Here is a 27,456-nt window from a genome sequence, read left to right as displayed (position 1 = left end):
TATATTGATGGCCTCTAGTTTTGCTCTTCTCCACAAGTGGAAACATTCTCTCTGTATCCACTCTATCAAAACCTTTCATAATTTTAAAGACCTCTATTAGGTCACCCCTCAGCCTTCTCTTTTCAAGAGAAAAGAGACCCAGCCTGTTCATCCTTTCCTGATATGTATACCCTCGCATTTCTGGTATCATCCTTGTAAATCTTCTCTGCACCCTCTCCAGTGCCTCCATATCCTTTTTATAATAAGTATTTGAAACTGCAGGATATAAATGGGATTATACCAACATAAATGACCTATATTGGCTCTCGGTTCACCAACGTCTCTATTTAAAAATTCTCCTGCTTCTTTTCAAATCCCTCCATGGCCTCGCCCCCCCCTCCCTATCTCTGTAACCTCTTCCATTCCTACAACGCTCTCGGAGATTTCTGCACTCCTTCAATTCCGGTCTCTTGCATCCCCCACTTCCTTCTCTCCACAATTGCCGACTGTGCCTTTAGCTATCTAGGTCCCAAGCTCTGGAATTCCCTTCCTAAACCTCCCTGCCTCTCTCTCCACCTTTAAGACACTCCTTAAAACCTCGTCACCTGTCCTCAGATCTCCTTATTTAGCTCGGTGCCAATTTTTGCCTGATTACACCCCTATGAAGCAATTAGGGACGTTTTACTATGTTAAAGGCATTATATAAATGGAAGTTGTTGTTGTAAGAGTTAGCAATGACACAGGCTAAGTAGCATCCTTCTATGGTGTAAGTTATATAATGATATGACACTAGGGTGATAAGTATATGCAACAAACTACCGAAAGAGACATTGAAGGCATATTGTTGGCATATTCAAGAGGAAACTGGATAGATGTTTGACAGAGAGAGGGACTGTAGAGAGTACTGCAAGGCATTTTCAAGCGCTGGTCAGAGGACCTAATTTTCCTTTCCCACTTCTGTTGATTACTATGGTCCCGATGTTGTAAGTGGAAGTCAGATTTATTTAGGAGTCTTGGCCCAGAACCAAATTCCCAAAGTTCAGACACTTAAATCTAGGCACAGGAGGCTGTCATGGGAACGGAGCACAAATGCAACTTCGAGAGCAGGGATAGTCAGTATGATTGGAGGGCAACTTAACAAACATATTAGAGGGATGGCAGTGAAAGAGGGGAATGGATGGCAGTGAAAGAGGGGAATGGATGGCAGTGAAAGAGGGGAATGGATGGCAGTGAAAGAGGGGAATGGATGGCAGTGAAAGAGGGGAATGGATGGCAGTGAAAGAGGGAATGGATGGCAGTGAAAGAGGGGGAATGGATGGCAGTGTAAGAGGGGAATGGATGGCAGTGTAAGAGGGGAATGGATGGCAGTGAAAGAGGGGAATGGATGGCAGTGAAAGAGGGGAATGGATGGCAGTGTAAGAGGGGAATGCATGGCAGTGAAAGAGGGAATGGATGGCAGTGTAAGAGGGGAATGCATGGCAGTGAAAGAGGGAATGGATGGCAGTGAAAGAGGGGGAATGGATGGCAGTGTAAGAGGGGAATGGATGGCAGTGTAAGAGGGGAATGGATGGCAGTGAAAGAGGGGAATGGATGGCAGTGAAAGAGGGGAATGGATGGCAGTGAAAGAGGGGCATGGATGGCAGTGAAAGAGGGGGAATGGATGGCAGTGTAAGAGGGGAATGGATGGCAGTGTAAGAGGGGAATGGATGGCAGTGAAAGAGGGGAATGGATGGCAGTGAAAGAGGGGAATGCATGGCAGTGAAAGAGGGGAATGGATGGCAGTGTAAGAGGGGAATGGATGGCAGTGAAAGAGGGGAATGGATGGCAGTGAAAGAGGGGAATGGATGGCAGTGAAAGAGGGGAATGGATGGCAGTGAAAGAGGGGCATGGATGGCAGTGAAAGAGGGGGAATGGATGGCAGTGTAAGAGGGGAATGGATGGCAGTGTAAGAGGGGAATGGATGGCAGTGAAAGAGGGGAATGGATGGCAGTGAAAGAGGGGAATGCATGGCAGTGAAAGAGGGGAATGGATGGCAGTGTAAGAGGGGAATGGATGGCAGTGAAAGAGGGGAATGGATGGCAGTGAAAGAGGGGAATGGATGGCAGTGAAAGAGGGGAATGGATGGCAGTGAAAGAGGGAATGGATGGCAGTGTAAGAGGGGGAATGGATGGCAGTGTAAGAGGGGGAATGGATGGCAGTGAAAGAGGGGGAATGGATGGCAGTGAAAGAGGGGAATGGATGGCAGTGAAAGAGGGGAATGGATGGCAGTGAAAGAGAGAATGGATGGCAGTGAAAGAGGGGAATGGATGGCAGTGAAAGAGGGGAATGGATGGCAGTGAAAGAGGGGAATGGATGGCAGTGAAAGAGGGGAATGGATGGCAGTGAAAGAGGGGAATGGATGGCAGTGAAAGAGGGGATTGGATGGCAGTGAAAGAGGGGAATGGATGGCAGTGAAAGAGGGGATTGGATGGCAGTGAAAGAGGGGAATGGATGGCAGTGAAAGAGGGGAATGGATGGCAGTGAAAGAGAGGAATGGATGGCAGTGAAAGAGGGGAATGGATGGCAGTGAAAGAGGAGGAATGGATAGCAATGAAAGAGAGGAATGGATGGCAGTGAAAGAGGGGAATGGATGGCAGTGAAAGAGGGGAATGGATGGCAGTGAAAGAGGGGAATGGATGGCAGTGAATGAGAGGAATGGATGGCAGTGAAAGAGGGGAAATGGATGGCAGTGAAAGAGGGGAATGGATGGCAGTGAAAGGGGGGAATGGATGGCAGTGAAAGAGGGGAATGGATGGCAGTGAAAGAGGGGAATGGATGGCAGTGAAACAGGGGAATGGATGGCAGTGAAAGAGGGGAATGGATGGCAGTGAAAGAGAGGAATGGATGGCAGTGAAAGAGGGGAATGGATGGCAGTGAAAGAGAGGAATGGATGGCAGTGAAAGAGAGGAATGGATGGCAGTGAAAGAGAGGAATGGATGGCAGTGCAAGAGGGGGAATGGATGGCAGTGAAAGAGGGGAATGGATGGCAGCGAAAGAGGGGAATGGATGGCAGTGAAAGAGGTGGAATGGATGGCAGTGAAAGAGAGGAATGGATGGCAGTGAAAGAGAGGAATGGATGGCAGTGAAAGAGGGAATGGGTGGCAGTGAAAGAGGGGCATGGATGGCAGTGAAAGAGGAGGAATGGATGGCAGTGAAAGAGGGAATGGATGGCAGTGAAAGAGGGGAATGAATGGCAGTGTAAGAGGGGAATGGATGGCAGTGTAAGAGGGGGAATGGATGGCAGTGAAAGAGGGGAATGGATGGCAGTGAAAGAGGGGAATGGATGGCAGTGAAAGAGGGGAATGGATGGCAGTGAAAGAGAGGAATGGATGGCAGTGTAAGAGGCGGAATGGATGGCAGTGAAAGAGGGGAATGGATGGCAGTGAAAGCGGGGTATGGATAGCAGTGAAAGAGGGGAATGGATGGCAGTGAAAGAGAATGAATGGATGGCAGTGAAAGAGGGGAATGGATGGCAGTGAAAGAGGGGAATGGATGGCAGTGAAAGAGGGGAATGGATGGCAGTGAAAGAGGGGAATGGATGGCAGTGAAAGAGGGGAATGGATGGCAGTGAAAGAGGGGAATGGATGGCAGTGAAAGAGAGGAATGGATGGCAGTGAAAGAGGGGAATGGATGGCAGTGAAAGAGGGAATGGGTGGCAGTGAAAGAGGGGCATGGATGGCAGTGAAAGAGGAGGAATGGATGGCAGTGAAAGAGGGAATGGATGGCAGTGAAAGAGGGGAATGAATGGCAGTGTAAGAGGGGAATGGATGGCAGTGTAAGAGGGGGAATGGATGGCAGTGAAAGAGGGGAATGGATGGCAGTGAAAGAGGGGAATGGATGGCAGTGAAAGAGGGGAATGGATGGCAGTGAAAGAGAGGAATGGATGGCAGTGTAAGAGGCGGAATGGATGGCAGTGAAAGAGGGGAATGGATGGCAGAGAAAGCGGGGTATGGATAGCAGTGAAAGAGGGGAATGGATGGCAGTGAAAGAGAATGAATGGATGGCAGTGAAAGAGGGGAATGGATGGCAGTGAAAGAGGGGAATGGATGGCAGTGAAAGAGGGGAATGGATGGCAGTGAAAGAGGAGGAATGGATTGCAGTGAAAGAGGGAATGGATGGCAGTGAAAGAGAGGAATGGATGGCAGTGAAAGAGGGGAATGGATGGCAGTGAAGGAGGGGAATGGATGGCAGTGAAAGAGGAGGAATGGATGGCAGTGAAAGAGGGAATGGATGGCAGTGAAAGAGGGGAATGGATGGCAGTGTAAGAGGGGAATGGATGGCAGTGTAAGAGGGGGAATGGATGGCAGTGAAAGAGGGGAATGGATGTCAGTGAAAGAGGGGACTGGATGGCAGTGAAAGAGAGGAATGGATGGCAGTGTAAGAGGGGGAATGGATGGCAGTGAAAGAGGGGGAATGGATGGCAGTGAAAGAGGGGAATGGATGGCAGTGAAAGAGGTGGAATGCATGGCAGTGAAAGTGGGGAATGGATGGCAGTGAAGGAGAGGAATGGATGGCAGTGAAAGAGAGGAATGGATGGCAGTGAAAGAGGGGAATGGATGGCAGTGAAAGAGGAGGAATGGATGGCAGTGAAAGAGGGGAATGGATGGCAGTGAAAGAGGGGAATGGATGGCAGTGAAAGAGGAGGAATGGATGGCAGTGAAAGAGGGGAATGGATGGCAGTGAAAGAGGGGAATGGATGGCAGTGAAAGAGGAGGAATGGATGGCAGTGAAAGAGGGGAAAGAATGGCAGTGAAAGAGGGGAATGGATGGCAATGAAAGAGGAGGAATGGATGGCAGTGAAAGAGGGGAAAGAATGGCGGTGAAAGAGGGGAATGGATGGCAGTGAAAGAGGGGAATGGATGGCAGTGAAAGAGGAGGAATGGATGGCAGTGAAAGAGGGGAATGGATGGCAGTGAAAGAGGAGGAATGGATGGCAGTGAAAGAGGGGAATGGATGGCAGTGAAAGAGGGGAATGGATGGCAGTGAAAGAGGGGAATGGATGGCAGTGAAAGAGGGGCATGGATGGCAGTGAAAGAGGGGAATGGATGGCAGTGAAAGAGGGGAATGGATGGCAGTGAAAGAGGAGGAATGGATGGCAGTGAAAGAGGGGAATGGATGGCAGTGAAAGAGGAGGAATGGATGGCAGTGAAAGAGGGGAAAGAATGGCAGTGAAAGAGGGGAATGGATGGCAGTGAAAGAGGGAATGGGTGGCAGTGAAAGAGGGGCATGGATGGCAGTGAAAGAGGAGGAATGGATGGCAGTGAAAGAGGGGAATGGATGGCAGTGAAAGAGGGGAATGGATGGCAGTGAAAGAGGGGAATGGATGGCAGTGAAAGCGGGGAATGGATGGCAGTGAAAGAGGAGGAATGGATGGCAGTGAAAGAGGGGAATGGATGGCAGTGAAAGAGGGGAATGGATGGCAGTGAAAGAGGGGAATGGATGGCAGTGAAAGAGGGGAATGGATGGCAGTGAAAGAGGGGAATGGATGGCAGTGAAAGAGGGGAAAGAATGGCAGTGAAAGAGGGGAATGGATGGCAATGAAAGAGGAGGAATGGATGGCAGTGAAAGAGGGGAAAGAATGGCAGTGAAAGAGGGGAATGGATGGCAGTGTAAGAGGGGAATGGATGGCAGTGAAAGGGGGGAATGGATGGCAGTGAAAGAGGGGAATAGATGGCAGTGAAAGAGGGAATGGATGGCAGTGAAAGAGGGGAATGGATGGCAGTGAAAGAAGGGAATGGATGGCAGTGAAAGAGGGAATGGATGGCAGTGAAATAGGGAATGGATGGCAGTGAAAGAGGGGAATGGATGGCAGTGAAAGAGGGGAATGGATGGCAGTGAAAGAGGGAATGGATGGCAGTGAAAGAGGGGAATGGATGGCAGTGAAAGAGGGGAATAGATGGCAGTGAAAGAGGGGAATGGATGGCAGTGAAAGGGAGGATTGGATGGCAGTGAAAGAGGGGAATGGATGGCAGTGAAAGAGGGAATGGATGGCAGTGAAAGAGGGGAATGGATGGCAGTGAAAGAGGGAATGGATGGCAGTGAAAGAGGGAATGGATGGCAGTGAAAGAGGGGAATGGATGGCAGTGAAAGAGGGAATGGATGGCAGTGAAAGAGGGAATGGATGGCAGTGAAAGAGGGGAATGGATGGCAGTGAAAGAGGGAATGGATGGCAGTGAAAGAGGGGAATGGATGGCAGTGAAAAAGGGGAATGGATGGCAGTGAAAGAGAGGAATGGATGGCAGTGTAAGAGGGGAATGGATCGCAGTGAAAAAGGGGAATGGATGGCAGTGAAAGAGAGGAATGGATGGCAGTGTAAGAGGGGAATGGATCGCAGTGAAAGAGGGGAATGGATGACAGTGCAAGAGGGAATGGATGGCAGTGAAAGAGGAGGAATGGATGGCAGTGAAAGAGGGAATGGATGGCAGTGAAAGAGGGGAATGGATGACAGTGCAAGAGGGAATGGATGGCAGTGAAAGAGGAGGAATGGATGGCAGTGAAAGAGGGAATGGATGGCAGTGAAAGAGGGGAATGGATGACAGTGCAAGAGGGAATGGATGGCAGTGAAAGAGGAGGAATGGATGGCAGTGAAAGAGGGAATGGATGGCAGTGTAAGAGGGGGAATGGATGGCAGTGAAAGAGGGGAATGGATGGCAGTGAAAGAGGGGAATGGATGGCAGTGAAAGAGGGGAATGGATGGCAGTGTAAGAGGGGAATGGATGGCAGATGCGGAACTTTATCCAATGTGTCAGAGCTTTCAGGAAAGTTGGGGCGAATTTTGAAAAGACAAAAAGTATCCCGTGTTTGATGTATTGATAGCATCACTTCTTTATGCTTTTAAGAGCTGGAATCATTCTCACTTGATGCAACGTTGTTTGGATAGATACACGGGTTGTTATGCATTGACCCTCTGACAACAGAATGCTGGATTCAAGGTTGATATCGTCGCAATTTCCCACCTTTCTCTGCAATAAATAACATCTCCCAGTTCCATGGCCGAGGAAGAGCAGAGACAGTCCAGCAGCGACCTTAATAATCCCACTTAAAAATATCAAGGAGCCACATAAATCAATGCAGGTGAACTTGGAACAGTCAGGATTAAGAGCCACACACAGAGATTTTATATCTCACGCGGTGGGACGCTGGCAACCCACGGTCCAAGCATGGAGATGTATTGGTCCAAGAAGAGTTCTCGCACAGAGAGATTGTTATTAATTTCCTATAGCAACATAGAACAGCTCAATCTGGCACCAAACCCAACAAGGACAATTACAGCCTTTAAGCGGAAGGGCGATCATTACCCAGCTCCCCTGTGCTCATTGACCTACATTGGCTCCCGGTTAAGCGACGCCTCAATTTTAAAATTCTCATACTTGTTTTCAAATCAATCCATGGCCTCGTCCCTCCTTATCTCTGTAATCTCCTCCAGCCCCACAACCCCCCCTCCACCTGCACTGTCGGAGGGGCAGTACTGAGGGAGCGCCACACTGTCGGAGGGGCAGTACTGAGGGAGCGCCGCACTGTCGGAGGGGCAGTACTGAGGGAGCACTGCACTGTCGGAGGGGCAGTACTGAGGGAACGCTGCACTGTTGGAGGGGCAGTACTGAGGGAGCGCCGCACTGGCGGAGGGGCAGTACTGAGGAAGTGCCGCACTGTCGGAGGGGCAGTACTGAGGGAGCGCCGCACTGTCGGAGGGGCAGTACTGAGGGAGCGCTGCACTGTCGGAGGGGCAGTACTGACGGAGTGCCGCACTGTCGGAGGGGCAGTACTGAGGGAGTGCTGCACTGTCGGAGGGGCAGTACTGAGGGAGCTCTACACTGTCGGAGGGGCAGTACTGTCGGAGGGGCAGTACTGAGAGAGCGCCGCATTGTCGGAGGGGCAGTACCGAGGGAGTGCTGCACTGTCAGAGGGGCAGTACTGAGGAAGCGCCGCACTGTCGGAGGGGCAGTACTGAGGGAGCGCAGCACTGTCGAAGAGGCAGTACTGAGGGAGCACTGTATTGTCGGAGGGGCAGTACTGAGGGAGTGCTGCACTGTCGGAGGGGCAGTACTGACGGAGTGCCGCACTGTCGGAGGGGCAGTACTGAGGGAGTGCTGCACTGTCGGTGGGGCAGTACTGAGCGAGCTCCACACTGTCGGAGGGGCAGTACTGAGGGAGCGCCACACTGTCAGAGGGGCAGTACTGAGGAAGCGCCGCACTGTCGGAGGGGCAGTACTGAGGGAGCGCCGCACTGTCGGAGGGGCAGTACTGAGGGAGCACCGCACTGTTGGAGGGGCAGTATTGAGGGAGCGCTGCACTGTCGGAGGGGTCATCTTTTGGATTAGACATTACACCGAGGCCCCGTCTGCTTTCTCAGGTGGACGTAAAAGATCCTGTGGCACTATTTCAAAGAAGAGCAGGGGGAGTTTTCCTTGGCTTACAAGGTCAATATTTATCCCTCAATCAACAACACAAAAACAGATGATCTGGTCATCATCACATTGCTGTTTGTGGGAGCTTGCTGTGCGCAAATTGGCTGCCACGTTTCCTACATTACAACAGTGACTACACTTCAAAAAAGTACTTCATTGGCTGTAAAGCGCTTTGGGACGTCCTGAGGCTGTGAAAGGCGCGGTATACGTTCTTTTAAGGAATATTAAATCTTTTAAAAATTCTCATAAATGACGCTGAGCCAATCCAATCAGTCCCCGAGAAGCGAAAGGGTGGACCCAGTGTCCCCATACCAGACCACCCCTTACAGTGACCACACAAAATCCCGAGGTATGTAACGCCTACTGCACCAGTATGTTCAGTTATACCAAGAGACACACTGGGCAGGATTTTCATTGAGGAGTCGGGTAGGAGGCGGGATTACAACTTTCGGTATTGTAGTCCCGCCTCCATCGAGTTGTGGCCAACCCATGCGATTTTGACTTGATTGACCTTGTTGAGCCCACCCAGCGGGCTCAGCAGGCCAATTAAGGGCCACCCAGCAACAGGTGACATCACAGATTGATATTTCATCTGTCAAGACCTTTTGACAGATGAAATATCAGCATTTGACAGCTCTTTGAAGCTGTCAAACACTGACAATCTGTACTCCAGGTTAATTCCTTCCTCTCAGGATGATTTAGAGATCTCCCCGGAACAGAAAGCTGAATGCTGGAACTTTTGACAGCTGGTGGCCATTCTGCTTTCTGTGCCGGTGAGATGAGGGACTCCCGAGACCTGAAAGAAGGAAGGCTGTAAAGGTAAGTAAAGGTATGTAAAACTTCTGTAAACACTTTACACACACCAAACACACTTACCTCTGCACTCATGCACCCATCACTCACCTGAACACCGGACATCTCGAACCCTCCAAGCCCGTCAGCCCGACGGCCCGCCTCGCTAACTTGGTGTGGTTTGGAGCCGTCGGGAATCCCACACTTCACCAATGAAAATAGGGATTAGGCTAAAAACTGCCTGTTAACTACCTGTTAACAGGCACTTAATTGGCACTAATCCCCTTCCCGCCTCGGGGAGGCGGCTCCCAGCACAGGTCGGGTACCCGTCTCCTTTGAAACTGGCATGGAGGCGGGATGGGGGTGGGATGGGTTCGTGCCCCCCGATTTCGTGATTTTAACCCCCCCACACGCCTCCAATCCCGCCTCCACGGCCCAATGAAAATCCTGCCCATGTCAATGCCTAAGTAGAGTCAAAGGTGAGAAAAGGCCACTCGGCCCATTGAACGCTCCAGGATCCTATTTAGCATCCCATTGCATTTTGAAAGGCCCAAATATCTTCAATGAGTACAGCCCTAGCTAGGAGATTATTCCAAACACTGATCAGCAAAATAAAACCGTGCTTCCCAATTTCTGTTTCGAAATTTACTTGCCAATAATTTAAAATTAAATGTCCTTGATTCGTACTCGTTCAGTTTGCCTTAAAGTAACATTCTGGGTTTATTTCACCACACAGTTCAATATTTTTATATCTCAGAGAGAGACAGCTCTCTTTTTAGACCGTACAAGCTTGAATGTCTCTAAGCTGTGAGGCTGCCTCAGTGTCAGGGAGAAAATCCGAGGGATGGAAAAGAGAAATAACACAAAAAGAAAGGGTGACTGGACTGAGGAGATCTGACTGAGTGAACTAGACTCGCACAGCAGTAGCTGTGACCAGGATTCATTCTCCTAGTGTCAAGCTATCATCGGTCCTGTCAGAGATTAGCACACTTGCGGTCCTTTTGAAAAATGAGGAACACACTAACCCAGTGAAACTCAAGACAGTTCTCCCGCAGTTAAGCTCCAGTATGCCGAGAAACTCCAGTATGATTTGGACAGGTTTGGTGATTGGGCAGATGCATGGCAGATGCAGTATAATGTGGATAAATGCGAGGTTATCCACTTTGGTGGCAAAAACAGGAAGGCAGATTATTATCTGAACGGCAATAGATTGGGAGAAGGGGAAGTACAACGAGACCTGGGTGTCCTTGTGCACCAGTCGTTGAAGGTAAGCATGCAGTTGCAGCAGGTGGTTAAGAAGGCAAATGGTATGTTGGCCTTCATAGCGAGAGGATTCGAGCACAGGAGCAAGGATGTCTTGCTGCAGTTGTACAGGGCCTTGGTGAGACCACACCTTGAGTATTGTGTGCAGTTTTGGTCACCTTATCTGAGGAAGGATGTTCTTGCCATGGAAGGAGTGCAGCGAAGATTCACCAGACTGATACCTGGGATGGCAGGAATGACGGATGAGGAGAGATTGGGTCGATTGGGCTTATACTCGCTGGAGTTTAGAAGAATGAGAGGGGATCTCATTGAAACTTATAAAATTCTAACAGGACTAGATAAACTAGATGCAGGAAGGATGTTCCCGATGGTGGGGGAGTCCAGAACCAGGGGTCACTGTCTAAAGATAAGGGGTAAGCCATTTAGGACTGAGATGAGGAGGAATTTCTTCACCCAGAGAGTGGTGAGCCTGTGGAATTCTCTACCACAGAAGGCAGTAGAGGCCAATTCATTAAATATATTCAAGAAGGAGTTAGATATATTTCTTAAGGCTAAGGGGATCAAGGGGTATGGGGAGAAAGCAGGGACAGGGTACTGAATTTGGATGATCAGCCATGATCTCATTGAATGGCGGAGCAGGCTCGAGGGGCCGAATGGCCGACTCCTGCTCCTATCTTCTATGTTTCTATGTTTCTATGTAAGCGACTCTTGTGTAGAACTTACTTTTGTTGTCTGTTTTGAAGGACTGATCATCAGCAAGCGTGAGGCTAGCCATTAGCAAGGTCTCCACTCCATTTAGATTTCAGGCACTTTTTGCATGACTTTTACCGTGATCCAGGCCGATTAGAGACCAAAAAGGAGATCGTCTTGTGGGGGACAGAGGGCGTGGCTGAGGTCCTAAATGAGGACTTTGCATCTGTCGTCACGAGAGAAGAGGATGCTGCCATTGTCACAGTAAAGGAGGAGGTGCGTCGAGAAATCGGATGTAATAAAAATAGATGAAGAAGAGCTGCTTAAAAGGTTGGCGGCACTCAAAGTAGAAAAGTCACCCGGTCCGGATGGGATGCATCCTAGGCCGCCGAGGGAAGTACGGGTGGAAATGGTCGGAGGCTCTGGCCACAATCTTTCTATCCTCCTTGGATATGGGAGCGGGGCCAGCGGACTGGAGGATTGCAAATGTTACACGCCTGTTAAAAGCGACCGATCGCCCTGCCTCGTCCTGCAGATACTACGGCCGGCATTCCGTCAGCCACACAGGTTGACTTGGCTGCTCTTGGCGTGGATAACCCTGTACAGGCCCTGTCAAAGGCTTTGCTGGCTGGGCGGCCAGTGTACTGACACAATTAAATCCTACCTCGGATAAGTAACCGGTTCAGTGCTGAAGTCAGTGGGGTAATTTTGACTTTAGAAGATACAGTAAACTCGTTCTTCTCCGGCACCTACGGGACCAGGATGGTGCCGGTGGATGAAAAATTCTGGATAACAGAGAGGTATACCTACCAAGGGAATTTTTAACACAAACAAAAATAAAAACTGTAAAGGCTGTGGGTTGTGCAGTTAATAAATACACAGACTTCAGAAGTAACAAACAAAACAGGTCTTTACTATTCGAAGGTCCGGGCGAATCTGCCCCAGAAATCCTGCTACAACACTTATATACTGGTGTGGTCACTATCGGTATTACAGTATACAGAAGCCAAACAAATAGTGCCACACCTAAAGTAGTTCCCTTAAAGGTGAACGGTTACATTCAACAGTTCCCTTAAAGGTAGACGGGTACATACACTACAATCCTCCCTTTTTAGCTTATTACTTACAGAGTCCCCGTTAAACATACATATCTTCAACTTCCTATAAAACAAATTACAGCTATAATCTCGGCGGAGTCAATGTCATATAAAACAATTTACAAATATAATCTCGGTGGAAACAGTTCACAGGTTCCGTCTCTGCGGAAACAGTTCATAGATTCAGTCTCTGATCTTGACTCGTTCCGAACAACATTTCTTTGGGGTAGCCGGTTCACCTGGCTAGTGTGACTCCTCCATTGCCTTTTTCTTGACGTAGCAGCTTGAACTTTCGTCCTGTTGAACCAGCAGTGCAGACTTTTACAACCAACTGGCTGTCTTGACATTTTCCAGTTTTTCAACTAATTTAGCTCCTTTCGTAGTGTTCCGCCTGAGATGGTAGAAGTGCTAATATTTTAGACAGTTATTATCTTCTGCTTCTTCTTTTTCTTTTCTGCCTTTTTGAAACTCTCGGAGCTCCTTTCTCGGCTGCCAGCTGTAGCGCCACCAACTCTCTATGTTCCTTAGACCTTAAGTGCTTCCTCCGGATTTCAGCACTTTGGGAGTTTTCATCACAAGCTGGGCAGACCACATCCTCGTAATATTCAGTGTCACTCAACAGGTCATGGTAATATTCGGGTTCGTCCTGAGTTAGGCCAGCGAGAGAGCCTTCTTCTTCCTCCTCACCCGTCTGGACGTTAGCTGACGGTGGTTCCTTCCCTAGACATCTTTCTTGAAAAGACTTCTTCATGCATTCATATTCATCCCGCTCTTCCTGGGTTGTCTGCCATTCCTTCACTACTGACCTCATTTGTGAGTTCAATACCTTCCCTTCCACCGGGGATTGCGGTATCAGGCTATTTAATCCTTCTACTGAAGCAGCTGTTTCAACATTCTTCTGTTCACATTGACGTGATTCAACGAACTCTTCATAGAGTAAACTGTAACACAAAATCTGTGTTGCCACCTCAGTTATTTCTGTAACTTTTGGGAGCTCCGAATTCCTTCCCTTTGCAGATTGAAGCTCGTGTTCCCATTGTGGAGTCTTGTCTCTCAGCATGTGAAGGAGTTGGCTGACCGTTAACTCTTCCGCGGGGACTCTGTGGATCAGAGTCTTCACCATTTCATCCACCTTTCCCTCCAATGCTTTCACCTTCCTTTCCTCTTGTACTTTGGTTTCAAGCGCTCGAAGAAGTTGCGCCTTGATGCTCCCAAGCTCATGTTCAGAGCCCATTCTTACAGTCTCTGTGTTTCTTACAGTTTCCTTCCCTTCCACTGAAAGGATTCCCAGTTGACTCTGCTCTTCAAGCCGTTGAACCTCGGTCATTGCCGCCTCATATTTGTCTTGGGTTTCCTCCAATATTTTTATGAGTTCTTGGACATCTTGTCTTTCATGTTCTGCCATGTCTTTCACCGCTAAATTCTCATCTATGGATGGAACTTCTACCGATGAGTCTGTCTTGGCCTTGAGCTCATCAAGAATTTCCTGCAGCCTTTGGACTTCTTGCTCATGTTCAACCTTTAGTTGTTCATATGCTTCTACTGAAACTAGCTTTTCGGAGGTTGCCGAGTTAATCCCCTCCAGAATTGTAGCCTGGGCCTGTTCATACTGTTCTTTCCACTTCTCACACTCTGCTTGTAAGGAGTCGTAGAGAAGAACTGGAATAAAATCCCAGCTTCCTGAAGATTCCTCTTCATTTGCTTCTTTCGCAATTTCCTGTTGGAGTTCAGCCAAGGCTGCTATGCTATCTGCCTCTTGAAGTCTCACTGCCATCAAATCTTCTTTATTCTTGCAGTCTATCTCAGTCATTTTCCCTTTATTTTCATTTAACTGAGTGATAAGCTCCTCTTGCAACATGGCCACATTATTCACATCAGGTAAAGAAGCGTTTCTCTTTTCCATGTCCAAGATTTTTTTCTGCATCTCTTTAAGTGCACACTGCGATTCAGCTTCTCTTAACCTTGCCTGCACTAGCTCCGTCTCCAATTGCAGAACAAAATCCTCAGTGTAGCGTGGTTTGCCTTTATGCTGTATCTCTAGATCATGCAAATATTCTAACTCCTGAACATCATAAGGGAGGTGTGATCGGTAATTGGTCACGATGGCTCTATGGTCGCTCTCTGCTTGAGCCAGCAGGTTCTGTTGTCTTTCCAGACTCTCCCATTCGGTGTCATAGAACTTTTTCATTGTTTTCATCTCCTGTACGAGACGGTAACTTAATTGTTCGAATTGTTGTCGTACTTTGAAATAACGTTGAGTTCGAGCTCGGTGTTCCTCCGTAATGCATATGTCTGTGACTTGAACAGACTCAGAATTCTCTGTCTTTATGCACGCCATCGTTTTTCCAACCTTAGTCAGTGAGTTCATGTTAACCTTGTTTTTCATACGTGGGCTGGACTTATCGTCTTCCGGCTCAGAGTCTGAACTGCTTGTCTGCACCGAGTCCTCACTCGTCATTGCTTGTTGGTAGTGCCATTCCATGTCTATTTTCTTGATCCACTCCCATCCTAGAAGTGGTGGTCCTCCCTCATGTAGTACATACAAGTTCATTCTTGGGTGTTCTTTACCCCTATCTCTCACCTTGACTCTTATTTTTCCCATGGGGTATACTTTATGCCCCGTGTATGTCTGCAATACGAACTTGGTATCTCTTAAGGGTATGTGTGAGAATAGCCGGTGGTAATCCCCTCGATTTATGACTGATACAGCTGATCCAGTGTCCAACTCCATTTTCACTTGGACTCCAGCTATTTTTAGCATGACCCAGATAGTTTGTAGGTCAGCTTCCTTACTCACATGGTGGATACTCAGACTACCCAGCTCCTGGCCGTTTGGATCTGAGTCTGGATTCTGTTCGTCTGAACTCTTCTCAGCCCCCTTGTATACCTTGTTGTACTTTTCTTGTGATGGCTTCCTTTGGTTGTTGGTCTTCTTCCCTGACCGGCATACCTTAGCGATGTGACCCAGTTTGCCACATTTCCTACATTCTTGGTTCTTAAACCAGCATTGATTCTGGTCGTGTGTTGTCTTCCCACAACGATAGCATTTTGTTGTACTCGAGGTAATTTGGTCCACCCCGAGCGCCGCCGCCTTTAGTTGCATTTCCGCTGTTCCTTTCGCTGCGGCTTCGTGTGATGCGGCTATAAGGACAGCCCTGTCAAGTGTAAGGTCGTTCTCTTCTAGTAGGCGCTTTTGCGTCCCTTCCTTGGACAATCCACCTACGAACTTGTCTCGCAGTGCCTCTGTCAGATTCCCTCCGAACTGGCAGTATTTCGCTAGCCTACGCAGTTCGACCAAGTATTCTGCGTTGTTTTCGTCTTTCCGTTGCGTTCTTGCATAGAATTTGAATCGTTCAGCCAACATCAACGGTGTGGGGTTCAAGTGGTCCTTCAGAACAACCACAATCTCTTCGAAAGACTGATCCGCCGGTTTAGCTGGTGCTAGTAAATCCTTCAAGAGCCCGTATGTCTTTGCGCCCATCGAGTTTAACAATGTTATCGCCTTGTCGTCTTCCTCTATTTTGTTGGCTTCACAATAGATCTCGATGCGTTCCACGTACGTGGCCCAGTCTTCTATTTCAGAATTAAAGTCGTTAATATTCCCTCGCTTAGGCATTTTTCTTCCCTTGGGAGCAGCACCAGTATTTCTTTAAGTATTCTTATTTATTTGTTTGTTTCTAAGATGGCGGTTTTCCTGCGAAAATGGCGGTTTCCCGCTCTTCCTTTCTCGCCCCGCCCACTTCAATGGCGGTTTCCCGCTTCTGGCGTCTTCTCCGCCTAATGGCGGCTTCCCGCGTTTCGTCCCGGTGGAAGGGGTACGCTTCCCCCACAGCGGACAGGTTCAGCCGCTGGCTGGCTTCCGCACAGCTCCCCTTACTCGGCTATGTCTTTTCCTCCCGCCCGCACGGCTCTACCGGCGCTGGGTACACCCCGTTAACGGAGGACAGTTCAGCCGCTGGACTGGCTCTCGCGCAGTCTCTCTCTCCGTACCCGGCTCTGTCGCTCTCTCACCCGCACGTTCGGTGCTACCGGCCCTGGGTACCTCGTTGGTGGAGAACAGTTCAGCCGCTGGACTGGCTCTCGCGCAGTCTCTCACCCCGTTTTCGGCTGTGTCTCTCACCCACTCCCGCACGTTCGGTTTTGCCGGCTCTGAGTACCCCGTTGGTGGAGGACAGCTCAGCCGCTGGACTGGCTCCTCGCAGTCTCTCTCTCCGCACCCGGCTCTCACCCGCACGGTTCCCGTTCGCCTCCCCAGCCCTCTCGCAGACCGGTGTTTCCCTCCCCGGCTGCGGCAGGGTTTCTCTTCCCGCGCCTACTTGCAGGCTCAGCGCTTCGTGGCTGCGGTCGCTGCCCGGATTTTTCCCGCCGATCGCGGTCCGGCTGTCACCCGACGCCGTTGGACCCGACTTTTGGCCGGCACAGCTCCCCCTCGACTGAGGTCGAGTGCTCTGCCCTTATCCTCCGGATACTTCTACACCTTCCCCTACTCACAGTCTCTTCGGCCGCCTTGTTCCCTGCTGATCGGCTCACTCCGCACCGTGGTAGAAGGGTAGTCAGTGCCTGTTGCTAATGGAAGCTTTTGTTGCTAAAGTCCTCCACCTTTCTCCTGCTGCAGCCTCGTGTTTTCTTCCAGCAGCACGACGAGGGCGGTTGCCTCTCTTCGACGCTCTTCTTGCTTTGGTAATCTTGCCGCAGGGTACGATCGGACTCGTCGCCACTGTAAAGTCTGTGGGTTGTGCAGTTAATAAATACACAGACTTCAGAAGTAACAAACAAAACAGGTCTTTACTATTCCAAGGTCCGGGCGAATCTGCCCCAGAAATCCTGCTACAACACTTATATACTGGTGTGGTCACTATCGGTATTACAGTATACAGAAGCCAAACAAATAGTGCCACACCTAAAGTAGTTCCCTTAAAGGTGAACGGTTACATTCAATAGTTCCCTTAAAGGTAGACGGGTACATACACTACAAAAACCACTGACTAACTCGGCCACCGCGGGAGACTCGGACTCGGCAAAACGAGTGCTGGATGGATTCAGCAAGATTACTGGTTATCTATTTTGCCGGTTGACGTAATAAAACTCACTACGCACTTGGTTTGCACATAAAGCAAGGCTTTAATCAACTTGTTTCAGAACATGGAGGTCTAGTTGTACTTCACTAGCTCCTTGTCTTTACAAAATGTCCCTGGCAAGCTGGGGCCGACGCCCGAGTATTTATACTCCTTGGATGGCGCCACCAGCTGGCCGTCCAGTGTTATTTCATAGGTAGTTTCTCGATGATGAGATTTATGACACCGGTTATTAAAGTATTCTGGATGATTAAGTGCCGTTTAAGCAAGAGTTTACTGTAGTTTGAAACATGCGCTATTAATTGAGACAACAATCAGGAGAGATGCTTAGTGGGTGAACGAGCCCATACTGCCCACTATGTAGTATCGTCCAAAGTCGAAGTTACTCCCAATGACGTAAGAAAACTATTAGGCGCTTGGTCTAAGCATTAAACAAAGCTTTAATCAACTGTTTTACAACATGGAGGTCTAGTTGTGTCCTTCACTAGTTCCTGTAAAATAATGTCCTGAGCAAGCTGGGCCCGTGCCCGAGTATTTATACTCTCCCTGGACAGCGCCACCAGCAGGCCGCCCAGTATTATTTCATAAGTCATTTCCACATGAATGGCAAGATTCCTGTCACCCAATAAGTATTAGATTCAGAATCTAACAATCACACATCTTCGAGTGCCGATGCACTTTGGCAATGAATCCAACCTGCCATGATCTCACCACACCACAGAATGGCTGCTGGAAAACTTTCAAAGCACAACACCAGGTGCAGATAAGATTTATCTTAACTTCTTCACACCAAACTTCTATAGGGATCAAGGGATATGGGGAGAAAGCAGGGACAGGATACTGAATTTGGATGATCAGCCATGATCTCATTAAATGGCGGAGCAGGCTCGAGGGGCCGAATGGCCGACTCCTGCTCCTTTCTTCTATGTTTCTTCTATGTTTCTAAACTAGAGGACCTGTGCGAGTTTTGCCTGCGGCACTCTTTCAACAGGACAGCCTACTTCCTGCCTGCCAGTCAGCTAACGGCTCTCCCAGCAGCTCGCATTTTAACACTGCCCCTACAGTGAAGCCACTGTGTTGGCAGAATCCTCGGCATCATCACATTATTGCTCACCTCACAACCGTCTCCTGCGAGGATAAACAATGCGAATTGTTGCCCAACAGTTTACCCTAGAGGGCGACATGTTTGCCAGAGATCTCTGAGCTCCTCTGATTCTGGCCTCTTGCACTGCCCCGATTTCCATCGCTCCACCATTGGCGGCCGTGCCTTCAGCTGCCTGGGCCTCAAGCTCTGGAATTCCCTCCCTAAACCTCTCCGCCTCTCTCCTCCTTTAAGACGCTCCTTAAAACTTACCTCATTGACCAAGCTTTTGGTCGCCTGTCCTAATATCTCCTTATGTGGCTCGGTGTCAAATTTTGTTTGATAATCGCTCCTGTGAAGCCCCTTGGGAAGTTTCACGATGTTAAAGGCGCGATATAAATGGCGGGATCTTTCACATCCATCTAAGAATGCAGACGGGTCCTTGGTCTCACATCTCATCCAAAAATTGTGCCTGTAACAATGCCGTTCTCTCCTGAGTTCTGCAGTAAAGTCCCGGAATTGGGGCGCAAACTCACAACCTTCTGACTCAGAAGCCATAATGATATCAACTGAGCCAAGTTAACACTTGCGCCTGAGGCATCAAGTAACAACCCCTTGGATCGTCGAGACACCGCTGCTCATCAAATGGTTGGGTCACCACGTCACGCGGCGCATGTCCAGATTCAATTACATAAATCGTGCCATTCATGTAGAAAGGACTTATGAAATATACTGGGCGGCCTGCTGGTGGCGCTGTCCAGGGAGAGTATAAATACTCGGGCACGGGTCCAGCTTGCTCAGGGACATTTTGTAAACAGGAACTAGTGAAGGATAACTAGACTTCCATGTTGTGAAACAGTCGATTAAAGCCTTGTTTAATACTCTGACCAAGTGCCTAGTAGTTTTCTTACGTCAATCAGCATCTATTTTAAGTGGAACTATGCTCAAGCTAATTCGTGACAGCGAATGGAAATAAATCCTTTAGTTTTCATTTTCTTCAAAGATGGAAACACTCCGCACTGGGTTTTCCTGTCTGTGTTCCCTAATCTAGAGAATGACACAGAATGTACACACAGAAACAAGCCATTCGGCCCAACTGGTCCGTGCCGGTGTTTATGCTCCACACCAGCCTCCTCCCACTCTACTTCATCTCACCCCATCAACATAACCTATTTCTTTCTCCCTCATGTATTTATCAAGCTTCCCCTTAAATTAATCTACGCTATTCGCCTCAACCACTCCCTGTGGTAGCGAGTTCCACATTCTCACCACTCTCTGGGCAAAGGAGTTTCTCCTGAATTCCCCATTGGATTTATTAGTGACCGTCTTATATTGATGACCTCCCAATATTCCCTTTAATTCTTTTTTGGGTGCACGGCCCCTTTAAGGGGCTACGTGGCCCATTCAAGATACGTGCGTGCGCAGTTTGCCCCATTTAAAAGCCGGTGAGCCGGCTGTGCGGGAACTGCAGAGCGCTGCGTGGCCACATAGCTTAAAGAGAGCATTAATGGCCTCTAGTTCTGGTCTCCCCCACAAGTAGAGACATCTTCTCTACATCTACCCTATCATAGAAACATAGAAACAATGAAGATAGGAGCAGGAGTAGGCCATTCGGCCCCTCGAGCCTGTTCCGCCATTTAATGAGATCATGGCTGATCATCCAAATTCAGTACCCTGTTCCTGCCTTCTCCCCTTATCCCTTGATCCCTTTAGCCTTAAGAAATATATCCAACTCCTTCTTGAATATATTTAATGATTGGCCTCAACTGCCTTCTGTGGTAGAGAATTCCACAGGTTCACCACTCTCTGGGTAAAGAAATTCCTCCTCATCGCTGTCCTAAATGGCTTACCCCTTATCCTTAGACTGTGACCCCCGGTTCTGGACTCCCCCGCCATCGGGAACATCCTTCCTGCATCAAGTCTGTCTAGTCCTGTTAGAATTTTATAAGTTTCAATGAGATCCCCTCTCATTCTTCTAAACTCTAGCGAGTATAAGCCCAATCGACCCAATCTCTCTTCATACGTCATTCCTGCTATCCCAGGTGTCAGTCTGGTGAATCTTCGCTGCACTCCCTCCATGGCAAGAACATCCTTCCTCAGATAACGCGACCAAAACTGCACACAATACTCAAGGTGTGGTCTCACCAAGGCCCTGTACAACTGCATTCATCATTTTAGAGACCTCTATGAGGTCACCCCTCAGCCTTCTCTTTAGTAGAGAAAAGAGCCCTAGCCTGTGCAATTTTTCCTGAGAGGTATAACCTCTCAGTTCTGGCATCATCCCTGTAAATCTTTTTCGGCTGGTGTGGGAGATGGGCAATTTGGGCCAGTGTGGGGTGATATTCTGAGGTGGGGGTTGAGCCACTTTGTTTTAGTGGCAGGAGCTTCACTCTGCGTCGAACCAAGTCCTTGATGTTGACACTGGGTGCCTAACGAGGGAAGCCATCAAACACCAGCAGTAACAACCCTCACCTTGCTGGGCACAAAGTAAAGGTTTCAAAAAGAATTAGCCACTAAGAGATGCACGAGGTTGCCATAGGTCGACTTTTCTTTATCCCCCTTTTTTCGTCTTGCTTTCACTTGGTGTCTCCCCGAGATGATCTACTTGAGAATGGGAACATACCATGTGGAAAAAGTTCAGGGGAATGGAGAACCTAAGTCCTATCACAATATTGTGTTTCATAGCAGTTTGTTACAACTGAGTGTCTTGTTAGGCCATTTCAGAGGAGCAGTTAAGAGTCAACCACATTGCTGTGGGTCTGGAGTCACATATAGGCCAGACCGGGTAAAGACAGCAGATTTCCTTCCCTAAAGGGCAATAGTGAACCAAATGGGTTTTTATGGCAATCCAATAGTTTCAAGGTTACCATTATTGATACTAGCTTTTTATTCCAGATTTATTTAATTAACTGAATTTAAATTCCCCAGCTGTCGTGGTGGGATTTGAACTCATGGCCCCCCCCTCCCAGAACATTACTAGTCCAGTGATATTACCACTATGCTACCATACCTTCACCACCCAGCCTGCAGCAGTTCAAGAAGGCGGCTCACCACCACCTTCTCTCGAGGGCAATTAGGGATGGGCAATAAATGCTGGGTCTTGGCAGCAACGCCCACGTCTCATAAACGAATAAAAAAAAATTCTTGTATTAATGTACAAATAATGTGCATAAACATGTATCTTATTTCAAAGTAACAACAGAAAATGCTGGAAAAACTCTGCAAGTCAGGCAACATCCGTGGAGAGAAATTTGAGTTGACGTTTCGGGTTTGACCCTTCTTCAAAACTGGAGAGAAAAGGAACTAGATCGAAGGCAGGGCTGCGATCGGACAAAAGAATAAAAGAACCAAAAGAAGTAAAAGGGATTAGAAGCTAGACGAGATGGTAATAGGCTGTGATTAGGTGTAAAGTGTACTGGCAGGGCAAAAGATAGCTGCCAGGTGTGAGAGAGAAACAAAAGGAAAGGGGGGGGGGAAAGGAAAGGAGTGGAAAAATATAAGTGAAAATGAAATGGGGGCCGAGGTTATGATCTGAAATTGTTGAACTCGATATTGAGACCGGAAGGCTGCAGAGTGCCTAATCGGAAGATGAGGTGCTGTTCCTCGAGGTATTTCAAAGGTCTGGCTTTTGGGAATAATAAAAATTAGCAATCAATTTTCAATTTATTATGGTAGCCAGTTAAAGGCACAACATTGCAAGTGTTAAGAAGAAAGAAAGAACTTATAATCAAATAACTGGTTATAATCATTATCCCAGTCCATGTCTAACACATTTAATGAATTCTGCCCTTTTGGCTAAATGAGTACTCTGATGAATTGGGAAGCAGAGTTAGAAAAGAAAGAAAGACTTACATTTCTAAAGCTCCTTTCACGACCTCAGGACGTCCCAATGTGCTTTACAGTCAATGAAGTACTTTTTGAAGTGTAGTCACTGTTGTAATGTGGGAAACGCGGTAGCCAATTTGCGCACAGCAAGCTCCCACAAACAGCAACGAGATAATGACCAGATAATCTGTTTTTAGTGATGTTGGTTGAGGGACAGGATTCCAGGGAGAACTCCCCTGCTCTTAATTAAATCTTTTACATCCACCTGAGAGGGTTTAACATCTCATCTGAAAGATGGCACCTCCGACAGTGCAGTACTGAAGGACCTTAAACTACAGTAGGGGGGAGATTACTGGATTACAACACGTTGATAGGAGCCAAGGAATGTTCCCTGTCAGCAAATCTTCTTCCTAATAATTCCTAAGGTAACCTTAGTCAAGGTTACGCAACGGAGGTCAATGAAAGGAAGTGGCAGCTTGTGTACGTTGGCGTGGTATTGGAGAGTACCTGAGCCTTCTGAGAACCGTGGTGCTGGCTGTCTGGAAGCGTTCACGCTGCAATCGAAGATAATGTATGATGCAGCATGAATTATTGCCAAACAGTTCATTTACTTGCTTCTTCTGGGCCGTAGTCCATTGCTCCATTACCCAAAACTACTCATCAGAATCCTGATTGGATGATAGAACAACCGGGTGTCAACCGTGACACTCTCACCTCTGAGTCAGAAGGTCGCGGGTTCAAGTCCCCACTCCAGTGACTTGAGCAGGAAAACCTAGGCCGACACTCCCGGTGCAGCGCTGAGGGAGTGCTGCACTGCCGTCTTTCAGATGAGATGCTAAACTGAGGCTCCGTCTGCTCTTTTAGGTAAGACACAATTCGAAGTAGATCAGGGGGAGTTCGCCCCGGTGTCCTGGGCCAATATTTATCCCTCAACCAACATCACTAAAAAACAGATGATCTGGTCATTATCACGTTGCTGTCTGCGGGAGCTTGCTGTGCATAAATTGACTGCCGTGTTTCCTACATTACAACAGTGACTACACTTCAAAAAGTATCTCAATAGCTATGAAATGCTTTGGGACATCCTGAGACACTGTACAAATGCAACTCTTCCTTGTGTGAAGAAATTCCTAAATTTGTCCTTCACCAATTTGAAGCTGGGGCCCCTTCGACCAACTCACGGTTTTGTTTGAAGTAATGCTGGCGTTCACCTTCTCTGTGCCGCTTTCCAAAACAAGCGCTCTACTCAGAGCTCCGACACGGCAAGAGAGCCCCAGGTGGGCAGAGGAAACGCTTCAAGGACACCCTCAAAGCCTCCTTGAAAAAGTGCAACATCCCCACCACCGACACCTGGGAATCCCTGGCCCAGGACCTCACAAAGTGGAGGAGAAGCACCCAGGAAGGTGCCGAACACCTCGAGTCTCTTCGCCGGAAGCCAAGCGCAAGCAGCGCAAGGGGCGCACGTCAACCCAAGCACCCCACCCACCCGCCCCTTCAACCACCGTCTGCCCCACCTGTGACAGAGACTGTTGGTCCCGCATTGGACTCATCAGTCACCTGAGGACTCATTTTTAGTGTGGAAGCAAGTCATCCTCGGTTCCGAGGGACTGCCTAAGAGAGAGGGAGACCATCTGCTAATCATCGCACCTCTGTGAGGCCTCTTCTCAGGTGCCTCCTTTGAATATTCAACAAGGCTTTTTCAGCGAACGAACGTACAAGCCAGCCAACTCATCTCAGGAATTGGTTAAAAGCGCAAATAAAGTAACCTATACGAAGATGGAGACAGTCATCGAAATAACCTGTTTCTCCCCGCACTCCTCAGTTGAAGGTCCAGGAGGACTTTGGATTCTGTAAACCTACACGCAAGGACTGTACGCAATATTTTGTACACAGAGATAAAGCTTAAGAGATTCACCCAAGAGTCTTTCCAAAGAACAACAGACATCACACACAGTAGTTTGAACCAGAAGAATTCAGCAAATCATGGAAATTTACGGCACAGAAGGAGGCCATTCGGCCCATCGTGTCTGTGCTGGCCGACAAATAGCTATCCAGCCTAATCCCACTCTCCAGCTCTTGATCCGTAGCCCTGCAGGTTACGGCACTTCAAGCGCATATCCAAGTACTTTTTAAATGTGATGAGGGTTTCTGCCTCGACCACCCTTGCAGGCAGTGAGTTCCAGACCCCCACCACCCTCTGGGTGAAGAAAGTTCTGCTCAACTCCCCTCTAATCCTTCGACCAATTACTTTAAATCTACGGCCCCCTGGTTATTGACCTCTCTGGTAAGGGAAATAGGTCCTTCCTATCCACTCTATCTAGGCCCCTCATAATTTTATACACCTCAATTAAATCTCCCCTCAGCCTCCTCTGTTCCAAAGAAAACAAACCCCAGCCTCTCCAATCTTTCCTCATCGCTAAAATTCCCCAGCCCTGGCAACATTCTGCCAAATCTCCTTTGTACACCTCCGTGTTTGAATGTATCTCCACACGTGCAAGTCCGTGATGGATTGTGAGTGTGTGTACAAGTGCAGGGATAATCGTGAGGGGTGAGCCTGGTCGGCTGGTAAGCAGATGCCTCTAGGACCAGGTGTAGCTCGGTCTGTGGCTGTGCTGTAGTCTGTGCTTTGCTGGAAAGATCACAATGCCTGGAGTTTATGGGAAATAAACCATTCACCCTCCAACTGACATGATAAGCAATGACAAGCTTAAAAAACAAACACATCTTATCCATTTAAAGCACCCCTGGCAAGACATTAACTACAAAAACATATATGCAGAAAGATGCCCACGAGGGTCTTTTCTCCAACAGTCCCCCTCCTGAGCACGCTCAGTAACACTGTCCCGTGCATCCCAAGCAAGGGAAAGCCTCGACAAACCTTTACTGCCTTATTCAGATCCGATCGTAAATTTAAAAAAATAGAAAGCACGTACCTGACAAGGGTTTGGAGCGAGTAGCAGGAACAGAGAGAAGGTGATCGAGGGATGCATTCTCTGCGTAAAAAGGCAAGAAGGGAGAGATCGACAGCCACCTCTTCACTTCTGATCTCAGGGTATGGTATTTTGTTTTGAAAGGAAGATCTGATCCAGCATTTATAGCCAGTTGTCCCTGCAGGCTGCCGTACTGTTAACCACAAACATCATTTGATCAGTGATGCAAGGTTCAGTCATAACCCCATTGTGAGAGAAAGGGGGGGGGGAAATGTGTCTGATGGTTGGAAAATAAAATAGCACCGAAAGAAGGAGGGAAATCTATCTCTATATTTATATTAATACAGAAGTGCTGGGAAGAGGAGAGCTGCAGCTGTAACACTGAGCTTCCAGCAGGAGAAGAGCCTGGCACAGAGAGAGAGAGAGAGAGAGAGGGAAAGAGAGAGAGAGAGAGACACACACACAGAGCAGGAGCCAATGATTCTGGTTAATTCTTCAAATATACTGTGCCGCTCAGCAACTTAGCAAATATGTTAAGGTGAGGGCCCTGGGACACAAATTAAAACGCACACACACACAGACATACACAGACACGCACTGACAGACACACACACGGATAGACACACATACACAGACAGACACTCAGATAAACACACAGACAGGCACCGACACAGACACACACACAGACAGACATACACACAGACACGCACACAGGCATACAGACAGACACGCACAGACAGACACATAGATCAACATGCAGACAAACACAGACAGACACTCAGACAAACACACGCCCACAGACAAACAGCCACACACACAGACATACACCCAGACACACACACAGACATACAGACAGACACGCACAGACAGACACTTAGACAAACACACACCGACAGACAGACACACACAGATAGACACACACACACCCACAGACAGACAGTCACAAACACAGACCCACAGGTGCATGCACAGACGCATACACATATACACATATGCATACACACACACAGACAGACACACAGATAAATATACATACACAGATACACATATGCATACACACACAGACAGACACACAGATAAATATACATACACAGATACACATAGACACATACAGACAGACAGACACGTATACAGGTGCATACACAGATGCACATGCACGCACACAGATGCGTACACACACAGACAGACACACACACCCAGACACACAGCACAGGCAGACACTGGTGCATACACAGATACGCACACACACATAGATACGTACAAATGCACACACAGACGCTTATACACACACACACACACACACACACACACACACAGATACACATAAAAATAAGCAGTGTTGAGGGGACATCAGTGTACTTTGCATCATTGTGCCTTACTTCAAACAGGCTGAAGGTCTGAATTGTTTAATATGTTGCAGCTTTCAGCACTGTGAGTATTGGGGAATGAGATTCCTCTGAGCCTGCCTCACACAGATTGGGCTCTCTGTAGGGGCTGATACCGGGTTCTATACCTCTCAGGTCCGGCCCCTGTAATCCCGGGAGCCCCCCACATTTCGTGTAGTTTCCCCCCTCCCCCCACTCCATCCACCTCCTCAGACACGTTCCATTTTCTGTGATGTTGCCACTTTTTCCCCCCCAGCTTCAATGTCTTTTCGTCCTAAAATAGTGGTGGGGTCTAAAGAGTTCTGAACTTCTCAACAACAACAAAATTAGAAGCAATAAAGTCTCCTCTCTTCTGCTGACGTTTAGTCTTTGCTCCCCAGCAGGTCACGCACCATCTGCTACCTCACCGTGAGCGGCCACCCTTCATGTGTGAGCCTTCATGGCGAGGGCTGGTACTGTGGAACTGCTGTTGCCAACTCTGGTCAGACAAATTCCTGGAGGTGTCATCACATGACCTCTAACCGCCCCGCCCCCCCACACTCCTGCCATTGGCCACCCAGCGCGTTCTTCCTCGCGCAGCCCCGCCCTCCCGCGGCCAATCGGAAAGTGAGTCGACACTTCATTATCCATCTGGATGATTCTTGACCGTCAGTCAAACAGCCTTTTTCACCATCTCAGATACTTTTCTAACATAAAACAGCACAGAAACAGGCCTAACCGGTCCGTGCCGGTGTTTGTGCTCCACACGAGCCTCCTCCCACCCTACTTCATCTCACCGTATCAACATAACCCGCTATTCCTTTCTCCCTCATGTGTTTATCTAGCTTCCCCTTAAATGCATCTGTGCTATTCGCTTCAACCACTCCCTGTGGTAGCGAGTTCCACATTCTCA

General features: G+C 48.4%; 1 protein-coding gene across 1 annotated transcript in view; it reads right to left on the bottom strand.

Moving 5' to 3' along the window:
* LOC147097725 (noelin-2-like) overlaps window positions 1–25,530 on the bottom strand; it is a 421,183-nt gene extending 395,653 nt beyond the window's left edge. The window contains exon 1 of the mRNA XM_085971765.1: window positions 25,183–25,530. Within this exon, the coding sequence (XP_085827891.1) occupies window positions 25,183–25,239 (57 nt within the window). The 5' untranslated portion in view covers window positions 25,240–25,530. The remainder of the gene's footprint in view (window positions 1–25,182) is intronic.
* Between the last annotated feature and the right edge of the window lie 1,926 nt (window positions 25,531–27,456).

The sequence above is a fragment of the Somniosus microcephalus genome, chromosome 31, assembly GCF_052327205.1.
Source record: "Somniosus microcephalus isolate GS21.2 chromosome 31, FLI_Smic_1.0, whole genome shotgun sequence".
NCBI lineage: Eukaryota > Metazoa > Chordata > Chondrichthyes > Squaliformes > Somniosidae > Somniosus > Somniosus microcephalus.
This window is presented reverse-complemented; position numbering and strand designations above follow the sequence as displayed.